The 18,995-nt window shown below is 47.4% G+C and overlaps 1 protein-coding gene across 2 annotated transcripts in view; it reads left to right on the plus strand.

The window, feature by feature from the left end:
- PRKCB (protein kinase C beta) overlaps positions 1 to 18,995 on the plus strand; it is a 1,047,370-nt gene that overhangs the window by 670,989 nt on the left and 357,386 nt on the right. For both annotated transcript variants that reach the window (XM_085629465.1, XM_085629464.1), the window contains exons 10-11: positions 554 to 727; positions 13,088 to 13,179. In XM_085629465.1, the coding sequence (XP_085485591.1) occupies positions 554 to 727; positions 13,088 to 13,179 (266 nt within the window). The remainder of the gene's footprint in view (positions 1 to 553; positions 728 to 13,087; positions 13,180 to 18,995) is intronic.

Genomic DNA, 18,995 nt, shown 5'->3' on the forward strand with positions numbered 1-18,995 from the left:
AACTGATAAATAGCAGAGGGCATAACAGAAATAATGATTTGTTTTCTTTTCTTCTCTCCTCCTCCTGTCTTTGTCCTCTCTTCTCTTATCTCTTTCTGAGTCCTCCTCCACCCTACTATCTCCCTTTGGTTTCCCTCCTCGCTCCCATTTTCCTTTTCCCTTTTTTATTCCAATGTACTTTATTTATCTCTCAATGTCAATCCCACTCTTCCTCCATCTCTTTCTATTGGCATTTCTCGGTGCCCTTCTTTCTTTTAATTTCCCAATTGTGACCTACTACATCTTGTCTTTGTCCCACTCGCCACCTGTCACCCTCCGTGTGTTAATATTTCCTGTTGCCATTTTCCCTCTACCACTTCTCTGTTCCACCTCGCCCTGTTCATGCTTTGTTGGTACCACACTCCATCAATCTCGTTCTTTCTGATTTCATTTTCTGGTACCCTTGTCTTCTCTCCCACTTCCGGTTCCACCTGTCCCTGTCTCCCTCTGTTGGTTCTATGCTCCCGTCTTCCCCATTGGCCTTCCTTCCTGCTCTGGTCTCGGGCACCCTCAGGTCATTCTGTGTGAGCGGAAGGGGACGGACGAGTTGTACGCGGTGAAGATCCTGAAGAAGGACGTGGTGATCCAGGATGATGACGTGGAATGCACGCTGGTGGAGAAGCGCGTCTTGGCGCTATCCGGGAAACCGCCCTTCCTGACTCAGCTTCACTCCTGTTTTCAAACGATGGTAAGTCATCTGCCAATCAAAGAGCAGCTCCACCTGCCTCCCTTAGCGCAGGTACTCCAACAGTACTGCTGTGCATCTTCAGTACACACCCAAACTGTGATATGTGGTGATCTTCTGAGGTCATTGTAGCACTGTGAGCAGTGATCACCCATGAGGAGCTACACCTCAGAGTGTTGGTCAGTGTGAGCTGACCTATGGTATGACTCGTCACTGAAATGTCTTCATTACTACATATGTTATCACAGAGCAGTGTGAAGTGCTCTACAGTACAGTCTCGGACGAGACTCACGACTTGGGGAGAACTGGGTACTACAACCTTCGACTCCGAAACCTGTTACTTGAAACTATGGCTGTTTTCCCATATACGCGGGCCTATCTCTACTGAATAAGCACTGATCGTTCATTGAACTATAGGTGAACCGTGTAAGGAAGCAAAAGAATAGGAACACTGAGAGGATTTGAAGAATTGCGGTAGAGATTTGGCGTCTCTTACTATGATCCACAACTAATGTCAGTACGCTACAGTGCCCTGAAGAAGCCTTTATTGGGCGAAACGCGCTGGCTGTGTCCAATTGATTGTGAAGAAACTGAAATAAAGAATCTTCTGCTCACACTGAAAATGGTGAATTGAATATCATTGCAACTTGAACGTTTTTGTTATCATATTGCCTCTCATCTTTCTGTTAAACCTCTACAGTACAGTATATGATGTCACAGAATAGCGTGCACTGTTCTGCTGTAGAGGATGTGAAGTTAAGGAACATTGTGCGTTGATGTACAATACAATATGTGATGTCAAAGACCAGCTTGCAATGATCTACAGTACAGTACATGACGTCAGAGTAGTGTGCTGTGATCTCTACATACAGGATGTGATGTCCATTACCTACGTGCAGTGATCTACCTGGTATGATGTAATGACACAGAGCAGTGTGCAGCGATTTACAGTACAGTATATGACGTCACAGAGTAGTGTGCTGTGATCTACAGCACAGGATGTGATGTCAAAGACCTGCGAGCAGTAAGCCACTGTATAGAATGTTATGACACAGAGCAGTGTGCAGCGATCTACAGTACAGGATATGATCTCACAGCACTATGAGCAATGGCCCTGAGTCAATGTGTGATGTCACACAGCAGCATGGAGTTGATCTACGGAGCAATAGGCAATGTCACAGAACAGTGTGCAATGCTGTACACTACAGGATGTGATGTCACAGAGCAGTGTGCAATGCTGTACACTACAGGATGTGATGTCACAGAGCAGTGTGTAATGCCCTACACTACACGATGTGATACTACAGAGCAGCATACAATGATGTGCAGTACAATATGCGATGTCACACCAGTGTGTAGGGTTCTACAACACAGGATGTGATGTCACAGTGTAGTGTGAAGTGAGTTATTGCGCAATATCTGATGTCACAAAGCACCATGCAATGCTGTACACTACTTGGTGTGATGTCATAGAGCAGTGTGCAGTGCTCAACACTATTTGGTGTGATGTCATAGAGCAGTATGCAGTGCTCTACACTATTTGGTGTGATGTCATAGAGCAGTGTGCAGCGCTCTACACTACAGGATGTGATGTCACAGAGCAGTGTGCAGTGCTCTACAATACATGATGTCACAGAGCAGTGTGCTGTGCTCTACATTACACGATGTGATGTCATAGAGCAGTGTGCAGCGCTCTACACTACTTGGTGTGATGTCATAGAGCAGTGTGCAGTTGTCTACTCTACTTGGTGTGATGTCAGAGCAGTGTGCAGCGCTCTACAATACATGATGTCACAGAGCAGTGTGCAGTGCTGTACACTACTTGGTGTGATGTCATAGAGCAGTGTGTAGTGCTCTACAGTACATGATGTGATGTCATAGAGCAGTGTGCAACGCTCTACAATACATGATTTGATGTCATAGAGCAGTGTGCAGCGCTCTACACTACTTGGTGTGATATCATAGAGCAGTGTGCAGTGCTCTAAACTACTTGGTGTGATGTCATAGAGCAGTGTGCAGTGCTCTACACTACTTGGTGTGATGTCATAATGCAGTGTGTAGCGCTCTACAATACATGATGTCACAGAGGAATGTGCAGTGCTCTACACTACTTGGTGTGATGTCATAGAGAAGTGTGCAGTGCGCTACACTACTTGGTGTGATGTCATAGAGCAGTGTGCAGTGCTTTACACTACTTGGTGTGATGTCATAGATCAGTGTGCAGCGCTCTACAATTCATGATATCTCAGAGCAATGTGCAGTGCTCTACAATACATGATGTGATGTCATAGAGCAGTGTGCAGCGCTCTACAATACATGTCACAGAGCAGTGTGCAGTGCTCTACAATACATGATGTCATAGAGCAGTGTGCAGCACTCTACAATACATGATTTGATGTCATAATGCAGTGTGCAGCGCTCTACACTACTTGGTGTGATGTCATAGAGCAGTGTGCAGTGCTCTACACTACTTGGTGTGATGTCATAGAGCAGTGTACATCTCTCTACAGTACATGATGCGATGTCATAGAGCAGTGTGCAGTGCTCTACACTACTTGGTGTGATGTCATAGATCAGTGTGCAGCGCTCTACAATACATGATGTCACAGAGCAGTGTGCAGTGCTCTATAATACATGGTGTGATGTCATAGAGCAGTGTGCAGCGCTCTACAGTACGATGTGATGTCATAGAGCAGTGTGCAGTGCTCTACACTACTTGGTGTGATGTCATAGAGCAGTGTACATCTCTCTACAGTACATGATGCGATGTCATAGAGCAGTGTGCAGTGCTCTACACTACTTGGTGTGATGTCATAGATCAGTGTGCAGCGCTCTACAATACATGATGTCACAGAGCAGTGTGCAGTGCTCTATAATACATGGTGTGATGTCATAGAGCAGTGTGCAGGGCTCTACAGTACGATGTGATGTCATAGAGCAGTGTGCAGTGCTCTACACTACTTGGTGTGATGTCATAGAGCAGTGTGCAGCGCTCTACAGTACATGATGTAATGTCACAGAGCAGTGTCTGTGCTTTTGATCTCTGCTTTGGGAAAGATAATGAAAAGCATTCTACGACTGAGTGACTTGAGCACGAGTGGGATGCGCCCCTGGGTCCTAGAGGCCCGAGTTTCTCCGACTGTTGCCAGGCTCGGGGATGCATCGACATGGTGTACGCAGGAGTCCGTGGGGCCTTCATTCATTTCAGTAGGTCATGCATTCATTTCAATAGGTCCTGCGGGAACGACTGGCCTGCCCTCGCGCACACAGGGGCGTGTTCTGCACAACAAGTGAAGTGTGCTATTCCAGTGTGTCTGCTGCAATGAACACGAAGGGCCTGGCCCCGCCCTCTCCGCTCCGCCGCTCCACGCGGACATCTTGCCTGGAATACCCAAGTGTGGCCGGTTGTCGCAGCGAGGCTAGAGGTCGCGCGCTGAGCGGGATTGATGAAGAGCCCCGCTCCGCGCGCACATGGGCAGCATCACAAGAGAGTTCCAAGCTCATCCCTCGAGCAATCTCTCCAGAGATGCTAAGCCACACTCCTGCCTGCATACTAATGCCCCTGGACGTGCGGGAGGGCGCCCGGCGCCCCCACTCGGCTCCTGTTCGGCATATTGTGGGCAACTGTTCATCAAACACCACTTGACACGGAGCACATCTTTCTCCACTCGAGTTCTACAACAGCGCCTTGAATATGTTGCTTCTTTCGGTCACTGTATCGAATGAACAGCTTGGGTGTGCGAAACTGCATATTTTTCTTGAAAAAATTCCATAATAAATTGGCAAAATTACACAAAATTATGCCTGTAGAGCAAAATCTGATTTGCAAGTATCTCGCATAATTTTTTTTCACGCAAGCGTGCAATTTGTGAAATAAAAAGTCTCATGGGATATCAGCAGTACACTTGTTCAGTCCGAAAATATCTGCACAGAAGAGTCTGTTGCATGTAAAAAAAGCGAAATTGGCCCATTTACCGTTTGGTGATTACGCAGATTTCGCTGGCGCAATTAACATCCTGAACGCACAAAAAGTGGTGAGAGGTATGCATGCAGTTTGTGTAACCATTGGCAACTGCTCAGGGGACCATTCTGACCCGTTGTTCTTCTGTGCACTTTTCTACGTCAGATTAGATCCGACTTGGCCCTGCTCCTATAGGAACAGTCCATCCTCACATGCTCAGCCGGGCCCTCTCCAAACTGGAACCCAAGCAACCCGAGAAGGGTTTCCTCCTTCACTCGGGTGCAGCTTGGATCCAGTAATACAGTGACTGGGGGCACCCATGTCTGGTGCACCCTTGGCCACTTAGGGCATTACATCAAACACACAAAACCTGGCGGGAAGAAGGCTGGTAATCTGTCTAACCACTGGTAATGACTTGGGTTAGCATTCCAACCCATTGTTCCTTTGCTCACCATGTCACCTTAGATTAGACCCAGCCTTATGCAAATCAGCCATGGTCCTGCTCCAATAGGAATAGTCCAGACCAAACTGCCAGTTCAGCTCCTCCCCTGTCAGACCTTTGTCAAGAGTGGCGCAGTGGATTAAAAATGATGGCATGGAATGCTACCCAAGCGATTGCCAGTGGTTAGACTTTTTGCAAGCTTTCCTGTTATTGCCATATGTGTGATTGTAATTAACATTTTAACCAGGTCAAAAAAGTAATAGTGCACGCCATTGGACGTCGCAGATACTAACAGGATGGGGGCTGCATGCCCTTATCTTGCGCCAGTGAGTGACTGGGCACTTTAAAGACATTTGGAATCAGGATCATGACTCGTTTGCTGCCTCTGATCCCTGCACTCGGTTGCAGTGCCTTGCACCTTATGATAGTCACAGGCACCTCCATCAGGAAATGGAACTGAAAAGAAGATCTGGGCAACATTTCAGTTAAAGTTCAGTGTGATGTGCAGGAACAACGTGAGCAGCTCTGTTTGCTGCGCTTGTGGTGTTTTCTCTATTTTTTTTAGCACAACATTTCTCCTCACACCCAAAATGCACTGAAAGCAGGGCTTCCTTCCAGTCTGTAAATTGCACATGACTCGAGCATGCATTGGTATCCATGCGGGGCATGGCTTTGTTGCTCATTGACAGCCAGCCTTGCAACTCCTTTGTGTAGGTTGGGCAGGGTCAGATGCTTGCAATCACCTCTTCTGACACCCTTTGTGTGGGTTGGACAAGGGCTTGCCCATGCATTGGCATCCATTCAGCCTGAAGTTCCCTCTCTGTTCAGATCAGATATATGCATTGGCACCTCCTGACACCCTCTGTTTGGTTTGCACATCATCACCAGAATGCATTTGCAGCTTTTCATCCTGCCACACCTTGGTGTGACTGTGCAGATCAGACGGATGGACCGACAGCGGTTCAGTCTATGTTTTTGTATGCGTTGGCCAAAGTGGCCATCTTGGGAAGCGTTGTGCCATTGACTTCCCGTTAGCTGGATTGAAGCAAGCTCTCGAGGGTATCGGGATGGGCCTTCTGCATTGGGAATGGCTTCTAATGAGCTTCAAATTATCGTCCTTAATGACTCAAAAGCGCTCCTTAGAAACAGTCCGGGTTCTCACTGTCAGGAGCCTAATTACTTAATCCATCTTAATTAAACTGTAGTTTGTTAGTCTGCTGAAAACAGCTTACAGGTGATCTGCTGAGGCCACCTCAGTGCTAACTTTGGGGATCCGAGGAGGCGGGAGATGGCAGGTGAAGGGATGTAGATGGTGATGTAGGGAGACTCGAGGGAATAACGACCAATGGAGGCGAGAGATGGGAGATGGCAGGTGAAGAAATGTAGAGGGTGAAGTAAGGAGACTCGAGGGAATAACGATCAATGGAGGCGAGAGATGGGAGATGGCAGGTGAAGGTCTGTAGAGGGTGACGTAAGGAGACTCGAGGGAATAACGATCAATGGAGGCGAGAGATCGGAGATGGCAGGTGAAGGGATGTAGCAGGTGAAGTAAGGAGCCCGGAGGGAATGAGAACCAATGGAGACGAGAGATGGGAGACGGCAGGTGAAGGGAAGTAGAGGGTGAAGTAAGGAGACTGGAGGGAATAACGACAAATGGAGGCGAGAGATGGAAGATGGCAGGTGAAGAAATGTAGAGGGTGAAGTAAGGAGACTGGAGGGAATAACGACCAATGGAGGCGAGAGATGGGAGATGGCAGGTGAAGAAATGTAGAGGGTGAAGTAAGGAGACTCGAGGGAATAACGATCAATGGAGGCGAGAGATGGGAGATGGCAGGTGAAGGTCTGTAGAGGGTGACGTAAGGAGACTCGAGGGAATAACGATCAATGGAGGCGAGAGATGGGAGATGGCAGGTGAAGGGATGTAGCAGGTGAAGTAAGGAGCCCGGAGGGAATGAGAACCAATGGAGACGAGAGATGGGAGACGGCAGGTTAAGGGAAGTAGAGGGTGAAGTAAGGAGACTGGAGGGAATAACGACAAATGGAGGCGAGAGATGGAAGATGGCAGGTGAAGAAATGTAGAGGGTGAAGTAAGGAGACTGGAGGGAATAACGACAAATGGAGGCGAGAGATGGAAGATGGCAGGTGAAGAAATGTAGAGGGTGAAGTAAGGAGACTGGAGGGAATAACGACAAATGGAGGCGAGAGATGGAAGATGGCAGGTGAAGAAATGTAGAGGGTGAAGTAAGGAGACTGGAGGGAATAACGACAAATGGAGGCGAGAGATGGAAGATGGCAGGTGAAGAAATGTAGAGGGTGAAGTAAGACGATTCGCGGGAATAACGATCAATGGAGGCGAGAGATGGGAGATGGCAGGTGAAGGTCTGTAGAGGGTGAAGTAAGGAGACTGGAGGGAATAACGACTAATGGAGGCGGGAGATGGCGGGTGAAGGGATGTAGCAGGTGAAGTAAGGAGCCCGGAGGGAATGAGAACCAATGGAGGCGAGAGATGGGAGACGGCAGGTGAAGGGATGTAGAGGGTGACGTAAGGAGACTGGAGGGAATAACGACAAATGGACGCGAGAGATGGGAGATGGCGGGTGAAGGTCTGTAGAGGGTGAAGTAAGGAAACTGGAGGGAAAAACGACTAATGGAGGCAAGAGATGGGAGATGGCAGGTGAAGGGATGTAGAGGGTGAAGTAAGGAAACTGGAGGGAATAACGACTAATGGAGGCGAGAGATGGGAGACGGCAGGTGAAGGGATGTAGAGGGTGAAGTAAGGAGACTGGAGGGAATAACGACTAATGGAGGCGAGAGATGGGAGATGGCAAGTGAAGGGATGTAGATGGTGAAGTAAGGAAACTGGAGGGAAAAACGACTAATGGAGGCAAGAGATGGGAGATGGCGGGTGAAGGGATGTAGAGGGTGAAGTAAGGAGACTGGAGGGAATAACGACTAATGGAGGCGAGAGATGGGAGATGGCAGGTGAAGGGATGTAGCAGGTGAAGTAAGGAGCCCGGAGGGAATGAGAACCAATCGAGGCGAGAGATGGGAGATGGCAGGTGAAGGGATATAGAGGGTGTAGTAAGGAGACAGAAGGGAATAACGGCCAATGGACGCGAGAGATGGGAGATGGGAGGTGAAGGGATGTAGACGGTGAAGTAAAGAAACTGGGGAGAATACCGACCAATGGAGACGAGAGACTTCAGGTCTAATTTTAGACTTCGGGTCTCATGTTAGACTTCAGGTGTAAACTTAAACTTCATATGTAAACTTAGACTTTGGGTGTAAACTTTGACTTCGGGTGTAAACTTAGACTTCGGGTCTAATGTGAGACTTCAGGTGTAAACTTGAACTTCAGGTCTAATGTGAGACTTCAGGTCTAAACTAAGATTTCAGGTCTAAGTTTACCCGTGTGAATCAGGGCCTGAGTGTTTTATGGAACCTTTATTTAATGAAATAAACAGTTAATAACCAAAGACGCTACTCTGCCTTACAATGCTCTGCTCCAGCGGCCTGTCGGCTGGAGAATACCTCCTCTTCTGTTTCCTTGCGTACCTCAAAGGCTTCTACAGGGACATTATAGTGAAAAAAAACCTTGTCAGCCCGACACACCAAAAATGTTGAAATCTGTAACTGCAGGTTTTCCATCCTGCATGATTGCAGATTTGTGCATTTTTGGAGCCCACAGGGGCTTCTGAGTTGAGGCTGCCAAAACATTGGGACAATTATGGGGTTTTAGTCATACTCCTTCATGAATTCGCACTTGTGACTGTGTAAACCTTCACGCAGTGGCACTTTTATATTTTTTCTCAACAGGAAAAACATTTTCACATGGGACCCCACCTTACTTTACCCCAACACCATTGATGGTGATTTCCAAGCCCATTTCCCTCATGCAAATGGATATACTACTGCCCTCTGCAGGAGTAAATCTCAGACAATTTCTAAGTGGAGAATGAGTCAAAAATGTGCGTGAATACACTCAAAGTGCAAGCTTGAGGGTATGCACAAGCATTCCAGGGCATCCCTTCTATGGAGGAGCCACTCCTCAGCCCTGTTGTAGTGTGTACTCGTGCTCAACATTACACCATTGAGGGGCGATAATACACGTAAGAACAAGTGATGTATGAGCGCAAGAGCTGAGACTAACGTGCCCTTGTAAATCAGGCCGTATACCTTCTCTTGCATCTCTGCCGCTGTGAGAGGATTTCTGCGGTACAGCGCAGGGCAGGTGCTCCGTATCCTCCAACGGAGGCTTCTCTAACGAGTAGCTCGTGAGTTACTAGTAGCTCTCCAGCTCCCTGTGAGTAGCTCGCCTGTGTGCAGCCATCCTGCAAAATTAGAAGCTTTTGCTTGGCCAAAATAATATATCTATACGAAAATCAAAAAGCATGTATTTGAGTAAATTTGCAAATTTTCAGAAGTCATAATCTGATGCTTTGAGAAAAATGGTTAAATTTCCAAAATATATTTGAAGATGATATGTGAGTGATAAATCACCTGGCGCTGGGGATACTTATGATGAATATTATTACGTCGTGCTTGGGGCATTGCAGCTGGGGATGTTATGCATAATCCATGCCAAGGCATTAAAAAATGGCGCACCCTTTTATTGCGTTACTGCTAGCAACCCTGCCTAATGCACTGAGGGATTGTTGCTGGTAATCAATGCCGCAAATATAATCTTGTCCGCCTTGGGCGCTATTACAACGCTAACAAGATTAGTAGCTCGGGATGATTTACGTTGAACAGAGGTAGCACTCATAACAAGAAAGGATGGCGACCCCTGCTCCCATGCAAGCATGCTGCTCAAGGGGTTCATGCATGGTGCTTACTTCTTGTGCAGGAGACAGCAATGTTCATACCCCTCAAAGCAGCTTTCTGTGTGATCCTACAGGATCCCACATTGATATGTTCATCTGAGCTCTTGCAGGACCTCTGAAGTGTTTGAGTATTGTATCTCACTCACAGGCAGGCAGGCCTCAGTGTATTGCATCTAACGCACAAGCAGGCAGGCTTTGGTGTATTGCATCTAACGCACAAGCAGGCAGGCCTTGGTGTATTGCATCTAACCCACAAGCAGGCAGGCTTTGGTGTATTGCATCTAACGCACAAGCAGGCAGGCCTTGGTGTATTGCATCTCACGTACAAGCAGGCAGGCCTTAGTGTATTGCATCTCACGTACAAGCAGGCAGGCCTCAGTGTATTGCATCTAACAGACAAGCAGGCAGGCCTCAGTGTATTGCATCTCACGTACAAGCAGGCAGGCTTCAGTGTATTGCATCTCACTCACAGGCAGGCAGGCCTTAGTGTATTGCATCTCACATACAAGCAGGCAGGCCTTAGTGTATTGCATCTCACGCACAAGCAGGCAGGCCTCAGTGTATTGCATCTAACGCACAAGCAGGCAGGCCATAGTGTATTGCATCTAACACACAAGCAGGCACGCCTTAGTGTATTGCATCTAACGTACAAGCAGGCAGGGCTCAGTGTATTGCATCTAACGCACAAGCAGGCAGGCCTCAGTGTATTGCATCTAACGCACAAGCAGGCAGGCCTTAGTGTATTGCATCTAACGCACAAGCAGGCAGGCCTTAGTGTATTGCATCTAACGCACAAGCAGGCAGGCCTTAGTGTATTGCATCTAACGCACAAGCAGGCAGGCCTCCGTGTATTGCATCTAACGCACAAGCAGGCAGGCCTTAGTGTATTGTATCTCACGCACAAGCAAGCAGGCCTTAGTGTATTGCGTCTAACCCACAAGCAGGCAGGCCTTAGTGTATTGCGTCTAACCCACAAGCAGGCAGGCCTTCGTGTATTGCATCTAACGCACAAGCAGGCAGGCCTTAGTGTATTGCATCTGACGCACAAGCAGGAAGGTCTTGGTGTATTGCATCTAACGCAGAAGCAGGCAGGCCTTAGTGTATTGCCTCTAACACAGAAGCAGGCAGGCCTCATTGTGTTGCATCTCACGAACAAGCAGGGAGGCCTCTGTGTATTGCATCTCACGCACAGGCAGGCAGGCCTTAGTGTGTTGCATCCCACGCACAGGCAGGCAGGCCTCAGTGTATTGCATCTTACGCACAAGCATGCAGGCCTCAGTGTATTGCATCTCACGCACAAGCAGGCAGTCCTTAGTGTATTGCATCTAACGCACAAGCAGGCAGTCCTCAGTGTATTGCATCTCTCGCACAAGCAGGCAGGTCTTAGTGTATTGCATCTCACGTACAGGCAGGCAGGCCTCAGTGTATTGCATCTCACGAACAAGCAGGCAGGCCTCCGTGTATTGCATCTCACGCACAGGCAGGCAGGCCTTAGTGTATTGCATCTCACGCACAGGCAGGCAGGTCTTAGTGTATTGCATCTCACGCACAGGCAGGCAGTCCTCAGTGTATTGCATCTCACGCACAGGCAGGCAGTCCTCAGTGTATTGTATCTCACACACACACAGGCAGGCAGGCCACAGTGTATTGCATCTCACACACAGGCAGGCAGTCCTCAGTGTATTGCATCTCACGAACAAGCAGGCAGGCCTCAGTGTATTGCATCTCACGCACAAGCAGGCAGGCCTCAGTGTATTACATCTTACGCACAAGCAGGCAGGCCTCAGTGTATTGCATCAAACGCACAAGCAAGCAGGCCTTAGTGTATTGCATCTGACGCACAAGCAGGCAGGCCTTGGTGTACTGCATCTGACGCACAAGCAGGCAGGCCTTGGTGTATTGCATCTGACGCACAAGCAGGCAGGCCTCAGTGTATTGCATCTCACGCACAGGCAGGCAGGCCTTGGTGTATTGCATCAGACGCACAAGCAGGCAGGCCTTGGTGTATTGCATCTTACGCACAAGCAGGCAGGCCTCAGTGTATTGCATCTAACGCACAAGCAGGCAGGCCTTGGTGTATTGCATCTTATGCACAATCAAGCAGGCCTTAGTGTATTGCATCTGATGCACAAGCAGGCAGGCCTTGGTGTATTGCGTCTAACGCACAATCAAGCAGGCCTTAGTGTATTGCATCTAACGCACAAGCAGGCAGGCCTTGGTGTATTGCATCTGACGCACAAGTAGGCAGGCCTCAGTGTATTGCATCTCACGCACAGGCAGGTAGGCCTTGGTGTATTGCATCTAACGCACAAGCAGGCAGGCCTTGGTGTATTGCGTCTAACGCACAATCAAGCAGGCCTTAGTGTATTGCATCTGATGCACAAGCAGGCAGGCCTTGGTGTATTGCATCTGACGCACAAGCAGGCAGGCCTTGGTGTATTGCATCTGACGCACAAGCAGGCAGGCCTCAGTGTATTGCATCTAACGCACAAGCAGGCAGGCCTTGGTGTATTGCATCTAACGCACAAGCAGGCAGGCCTCAGTGTATTGCATCTTACGCACAAGCAAGCAGGCCTTGGTGTATTGCATCTGACGCACAAGCAGGCAGGCCTTGGTGTATTGCATCTAACGCACAAGCAGGCAGGCCTTGGTGTATTGCATCTGACGCACAAGCAGGCAGACCTCAGTGTATTGCATCTCACGCACAGGCAGGCAGGCGTTAGTGTATTGCATCTGACGCACAAGCAAGCAGGCAGGCCTTGGTGTATTGCATCTGACGCACAGGCAGGCAGGCCTTACGGAGTCTCACAGTGACGGAGGGAACAGTATAAAGCATTGCTTGAGGTCTTCCGTGAGATGTATTGACTGGTAGATCTTTGTGCACACGTGACCGGTGGACATAAACCCTGGTTCTCCTTTATGTTGTCTGGGCATGGATTCGCTGAGATGCTGAAGAGCGCGTTTGGCTGTGACAAGGGTTTAGGTGTCTTCTCTGTCACATCCAATGCTCTGCGCCAGGGTACCACCCGCCATCCACTCGATGCACACCGCTGGCGGCCTTGAAGTTGTTGCTTTTTGCATCTAGATCTGAGAAGATGTTTGAGAAGCTAATCTCTTTTGTTCTCTCTTGTGCTCAGGATCGATTGTACTTTGTGATGGAGTTTGTGAATGGAGGCGATCTCATGTACCAGATCCAGCAGGTCGGCCGATTTAAGGAGCCTCACGCAGTGTAAGTATTGGCTATCTAAGGCCACTTTCATGCTATCTTTTTACCTCCATTTCGCTTGGGGTTGGGCTTTTTCATCTCTTCCGAATGTCTGTTTAAGCTTAATGATCCTAGAATGGGCTCTGATCTCAGCACCACCAGCGCTTTAGTCCCGTTGGACCTGCCTGCAACGTTAGACACCGTTGACCAAACCATTGTGATTGGCCGCCTCCAAGATATTAGCCTTGGTCGTACTTTGTTGTTCCTCTCTCACCACTCTCTGTTATTATGCTTCCCTTTACTACATAGCGCATTTATACATATTTGCTCCATTAAGCGATATTGTAGTAATCAATATTTTACCTCGATCTTCTGATATACATCCCTGAGCTAGATTCAGCGAAATCTATGGGCTTCATGCTTGGAAGATGTGAGACCACCCTCCAGGGGTTTTAAAATGCCTCAAGTGACATCAGTCATTCAGGGCCGCGTGTACCAGGATTGCATGCTCAACACAAGTGCATGTTTGCAAGCAAATCAAGGGTACCCCTGACAAAGAGTGGTCCCCCCCCGATGCAAAATCAAATGTGAGTCTTCGGGTCTTTATTACTCCGCGGCACTTTTGCTGCAATCTGTCCAAAGACTGCAACTCCTCAGCATCAACAAGTGGGGTTGGTCGCCACTATCATGTCTTGTGTCCTAGGGATTACCCTATGGACTTCTCAGATCACCAACAGTATCTTAATACCAGATCCTCCATCTGAAATGAAATGTGTAAGCATCAGTTATTCCTATTCTTCAGTCCACTTGTAGGTCCCGGATTGTACAGCCATCTTCTAGCTCAAGCTCGCTGCGACAAAGCAAAATGATTGTCGCAGCAGCGAGGATCTGTGGAAGATGAGCTTACCTTGTGCCATGTCCCTAGCTGCCAAAGGTTTGAAAGAGACAGAAAATCTGTATCCATGGCTTGTGGCTTATTCTTTGGCCTGTGTTTATCCCCTAACTGTGTTGTAAAGGGTTATTTTGTTTCTGTCACCCTCAGTTTGTGGTTGATTGAAGTTGTGCTAAATGTGGCGGTAAGTTTGGTTATCGGTGCTCACTGATTTGATCCTGTATTTATTTTTTTACTTTGCCCGCTGCTCTAGTTTCTTATTCTGCTCTGGTTTCCATGAAGGTACAGTTTGGTGTATTTACCAACTTTCTTGCAGAAGATGGTGTCAGAGATGGACAAACAAGAACCCTAAAAGTTGTCAGGGGAGTAAGGAAAGGATACCTTCTGGCAAGAACACACTTTAATGGCTTTAGCAACAACATGGATCAATATTTAAGAGCTTGTAAAGAGTTCATCTCCATTAGCAATGTCCCCATGTTGACTTTACGCAAGGGCAGAGAGGGTATTACACGGGTGATGCCTGTTTCCTTAAAGTAGTGTTTATCACATTTGCCTCACGGGTTATTGCATTATTTTGTGAAATAATGCGAAATAGAAAAGCTTGATCCCAATAACCCAAAATGTTGGAGGTATTCCTGAAAGAAGTCTTTCCATCTCCTTGATAGTATCCTTCCAATAGAGAATTAATTCAACCATCTTGGTCTGCATTTCAGCGGTCAGGGACACAGTCATCTCAAATTGGCAGGAGTGCTGCTGTGCTAACCAGCTCTGCACACGCCTTATGAGCATTGAGCCCCAGGGTGGAAAAGGAACTGTTATCAGCCGCGGTTGTATGTCAGAATATTGTTAGCAAAAATATTTTCTGTCGGCCGTCACATGTAGGTTTTCTGTTAAAATATTTTTATTAATGTTAAGATATTTTGCAAATTATATTTAGGACAAGGTACTTCTGTAAGAATATATATTTGGTTATGACATTCTGGTACCAGATCACAGGCCCTCTTAAAGACATTTACTTGGAATCTAGGGCTCTTTAAGAAGTAGAATTCGGAGCTTGTGTTAACGTAAAGCCAATAATGCCCTCTAGATTGATCTTATTAATGTGCCTAAATCCACCCCACTGCAATTGTTACAAATAGGACTGGGGCGAAAATGTAGTCTATGCCCTGTTGTGTTTTTTTGGGCCAGGCTTTGGGTAAGCCTGGAGGCATCACTCTATGAAGAGCGACTACAGGAATTGTTCTCATGCATTGATGCGATTCAGCTCGCTTGAGCTACTGACCTACATCAAACCCTGTCAGAACCCTAATGCTCGGATGACAGACCCTGGTAGTGTTACTCGGTCCGCATTCCTACTCACTTAGGCCAGATTCTGGGACAGGAAGGTGATTGGGGAATTAAACAGTATCTCTAAAACAACCCTCTGTCCAGATGATCTGTGGCATAAAACAAGAGCGTGTAATGACGGGGTGGGCAGAATTTGCGTAGTCGCGCTCCGCAAAGCTCCGCGAAATGCTAAATAATCTTCGCGAGCACGCAGAAATTCCACAAACATGCGGAATTGCTTGTTCGCGATGCTTTTTTCCTGTTCACGAACGCTGTTTGTGTGCTCGGGGGGAAATACCTTGCGAACACGCATTTTGAGAACGCGAACAAGCAAAGAATTCTGCAAAGCCGCGGAACGCAGAATTTTGGGAGATTCCATGTTCTGCGCAGAACGCGGAATTACCCAAATTCCGGAAATTCCACGAGCGGAACAGAATTTACCGCCCAGGCCTAGTAAAGAGGCCTATCTCCACCAGATGACACCAGCATGCATGAAAAGGCTAAACATAAGGTTTTGTTTGGGAACTCTCCCTATCTCGATGTTTGTTGCGAGCTGACCCGTGGTAATTTTGGTACATGCTAATGTAACTTTGGCATCAATAATAATAAAACCACCTTGCTTTTCAGGTTTCGCCTACCGTGCACATGCACAGTCGGCGAAAGTTATTGTCCTAAAGAAAAGATAAACTAAAGGGGGCTTAGAGCCCACCCATTACTTCCCTTTACTTACAATTAGTTGGCTCCCATGTTACTGTTGTTTCCTTACTTCCCATTGGTCATTTGCTCCTCCTGGTGTCCGGGTCCCTTCTGGGCTTTGGATTCTTTTGGAATCTTTGGTACCTGCCATGGACCAACTACTGCTTCCTGTGGATAATGTCCTTCCACTGGACCGCAGGTACTTTTTATTATTATTATTTATTTAACTGCACGCATTTAGAGTGTGTTCCTAGTCCCACGCAGTTCACGTGGAGAAGCTGCACATATTGGGCCTTTCAGGGAGCGTAAATGGGAGCTCAGGGCGCCAGTGAGAGAGCACAGCTTTGTTTGGCCTCTCTGCCTGCAGACTGTGCCTCAGAATGTCTCAAGCGGCCAGAACGTGGCGTGTTAGCGCTATATAAATACCAGCATTTGTAAAGCGCACAGCTACCTCCGGAGAGGTGTCCCGGCGCTGGGGGCCGTCTGGAAGATTAAGCGAGCTATTGCCCAGAGTCACATGGTAATGGGCAAACCTGCTGCCGGTGCGGGGGATCGAACCGTGAACCCCGTGGTCCGGAGTCAGGCACCGTAGCCACTGCACCTATGCAATCACCAATGAGTTGGGTAATAAACACCCACAAATCAGAGGGGGGTGGGGTGTGTGTGTGTGTGTATCTGTGTCTGTGTGTCTGTGTCTGTCTGTCTTGCGCTACATAAGTGGTCAACATTGTGGCTCTTGGACTGGGGCCAACCTGCCACGCCTCTGGTCATTCTGTCGCATGTTTTAGGCGCTAGGTGTTGTTAGTCTCAAAGCGGCTGTTTGACTGTTGTGTTTCTCTTTCCCAGTCCTCGTTGGTGGGTTGGATCCTGGCCTTGCCTCTTGGATTTTGATCTGCTTCCTTTGCCCTAAGAGCTCTCCTAGGAGCCGAGGGGGCTAGCGATGACTTTTAATCGGATTCACATGTCGGTGCATGAGTGGAGGCGCTACACACAGATGTCCATACAGACACTCCTGCTGATGAGTGTCCGGCTTCGGGACAGTAAACATTGTGTGCAGTCTGTGTCTTCCAAAACCCTGCTTTATTTGCTCATTAACGCATCCGAGAAGGATTCGTTACATTTGAGAAATGAAGGTCTGTGCGAGACAAGCTTCTCTTTAAAAGACACGTGTCCTGTGTATCGCTGTGTCATGCCTCTTTGCATCACTGACTTCTGTGGGATGTAGAATTTTGAGCATTAGTATAATCTTCCTGCTAAAACTGTAGTACATCGAAAGGTAAACACGTCGATCACCTCTCCTGCTAAGCTTCCAAATGTAATTTATCTGAACTGTTACACTTTAGAGTGACCTAAAGGTGGCGTTTCTGCCTGTTAAAATATGCACCAGCAGTCTCCTGATTGGACAGTGTGATTGGGGACATCCAATTGAAATGTCAGTCCAGCTGAGCCCTATCTGTGCATGGGAAGAAGAAAAGATCCCTGTTTAAAAATGGAGTCAGTGAAGAAGGTTTCATGTGAAGCAAGCTGCCTGGCTGTAGTGTAAAAGCCACCCCCTCGGCAATGTACATGGCACGCGTCTGCATTCCTTGTGTTTATTCTGCCCCATCATATTAAAGGTTCAACACATAAAATCTTCAAACTATTTCCTGAGAAGATGAAAAGTGCATATATTTCAAATCCTTTCCCACCATTCTATCTCTACTCCAAACTCCCCTTTTAAAATACACTCGGATCATTCTATCCCTCTCCAAACTCTTCTAAACATACATGAAATCAATAAATTGTACTAACAAGTTATCTTGGGTTTGGAGTAGTATGCTACTCGCAGAAAAGCGTTGCGATGCTTACGCACTGCACTCTACACCAGTCTATTCTACGCCACTCCCCTCAACGCCACTCCCCTCTATGTCATTTCACTCTTCACCACTTCACTCTATGCCACTCGACTCCACTCCAATCTATGCCTCTCAACACCACGCCACTCTACTTACTTTACTCCATTTCATACACTGATGTACAAAATGGCTAAAAGACATTGGCAAAGCCAAAAACTCTTTAATTGGCGAAACGCATGACTTTGCCAGTTCTTGTTATATAGTGCTTTTCTCTCTTTTACTGGGTACTTTAAATAACAGATGGTATAGTTACCCAGTTTTATGGTACCATGAAACCCTTTGAAAGTGTACCATATAATAGTGACATAGCATGGCATTAAACTAACATTGCAAAGCCCAAAAGCCTTTTTTATGTCAACACACATAAACAAAGGCATTTGCAAATGCTATTTGCATGTTGAAATCACATTAAAGCCTGCCCTAGTGTCTTTGCAAATGCTGGAAAAACCGTAATGGCAATTGTTTACATTCTGCATAGAATGCCTATGGGAGATAAAGAATTGAATATGACAAGCTGCATCCTGACTGAGTGCTCCTTTCAGATGTAAAAAAGTCCCTCATGCATTCAAAGGGAAGTGCTTTATGGAAGGCGGAATAATAAATCAAATTGCCAATAACATGAGGTGACAGATTAATACGCCTCTGTGTGGAATCAACACCCAATCTATGTCTCCTTAAAATAATTAGTTACAATACGCCTTGCAGATAGGAGCGCTGTCAAGCCAGACCTAAAAACAGGCTGAGCTGCACAGCCAGTAAAGAGCTCCATTGAATAGTGTGCAGCAGCCCCCTGTAAAAGTCCTCCTACCTTGTGCACGAGGGCCCTCCAGTAGCAAAGGTTCAAAATACTTTTTTTCTCTTTCGACCATGGATCTCTGCACTGTTAGCTTTCCTCTACTTCATCTGGTATTTCAAGATGGTTAGTTCTCATGGTGGAGAGGTGTGGTGCAGCGGCCAAGGCAGCTGACTTCGGAGCACAGGGTTCACGATTCGATTCCCGGCTCCGGCGGCAGCTCAGCTCAGCACCATGT

Source organism: Triturus cristatus, chromosome 10, assembly GCF_964204655.1.
Source record: "Triturus cristatus chromosome 10, aTriCri1.1, whole genome shotgun sequence".
NCBI classification, from domain to species: Eukaryota; Metazoa; Chordata; class Amphibia; order Caudata; family Salamandridae; genus Triturus; species Triturus cristatus.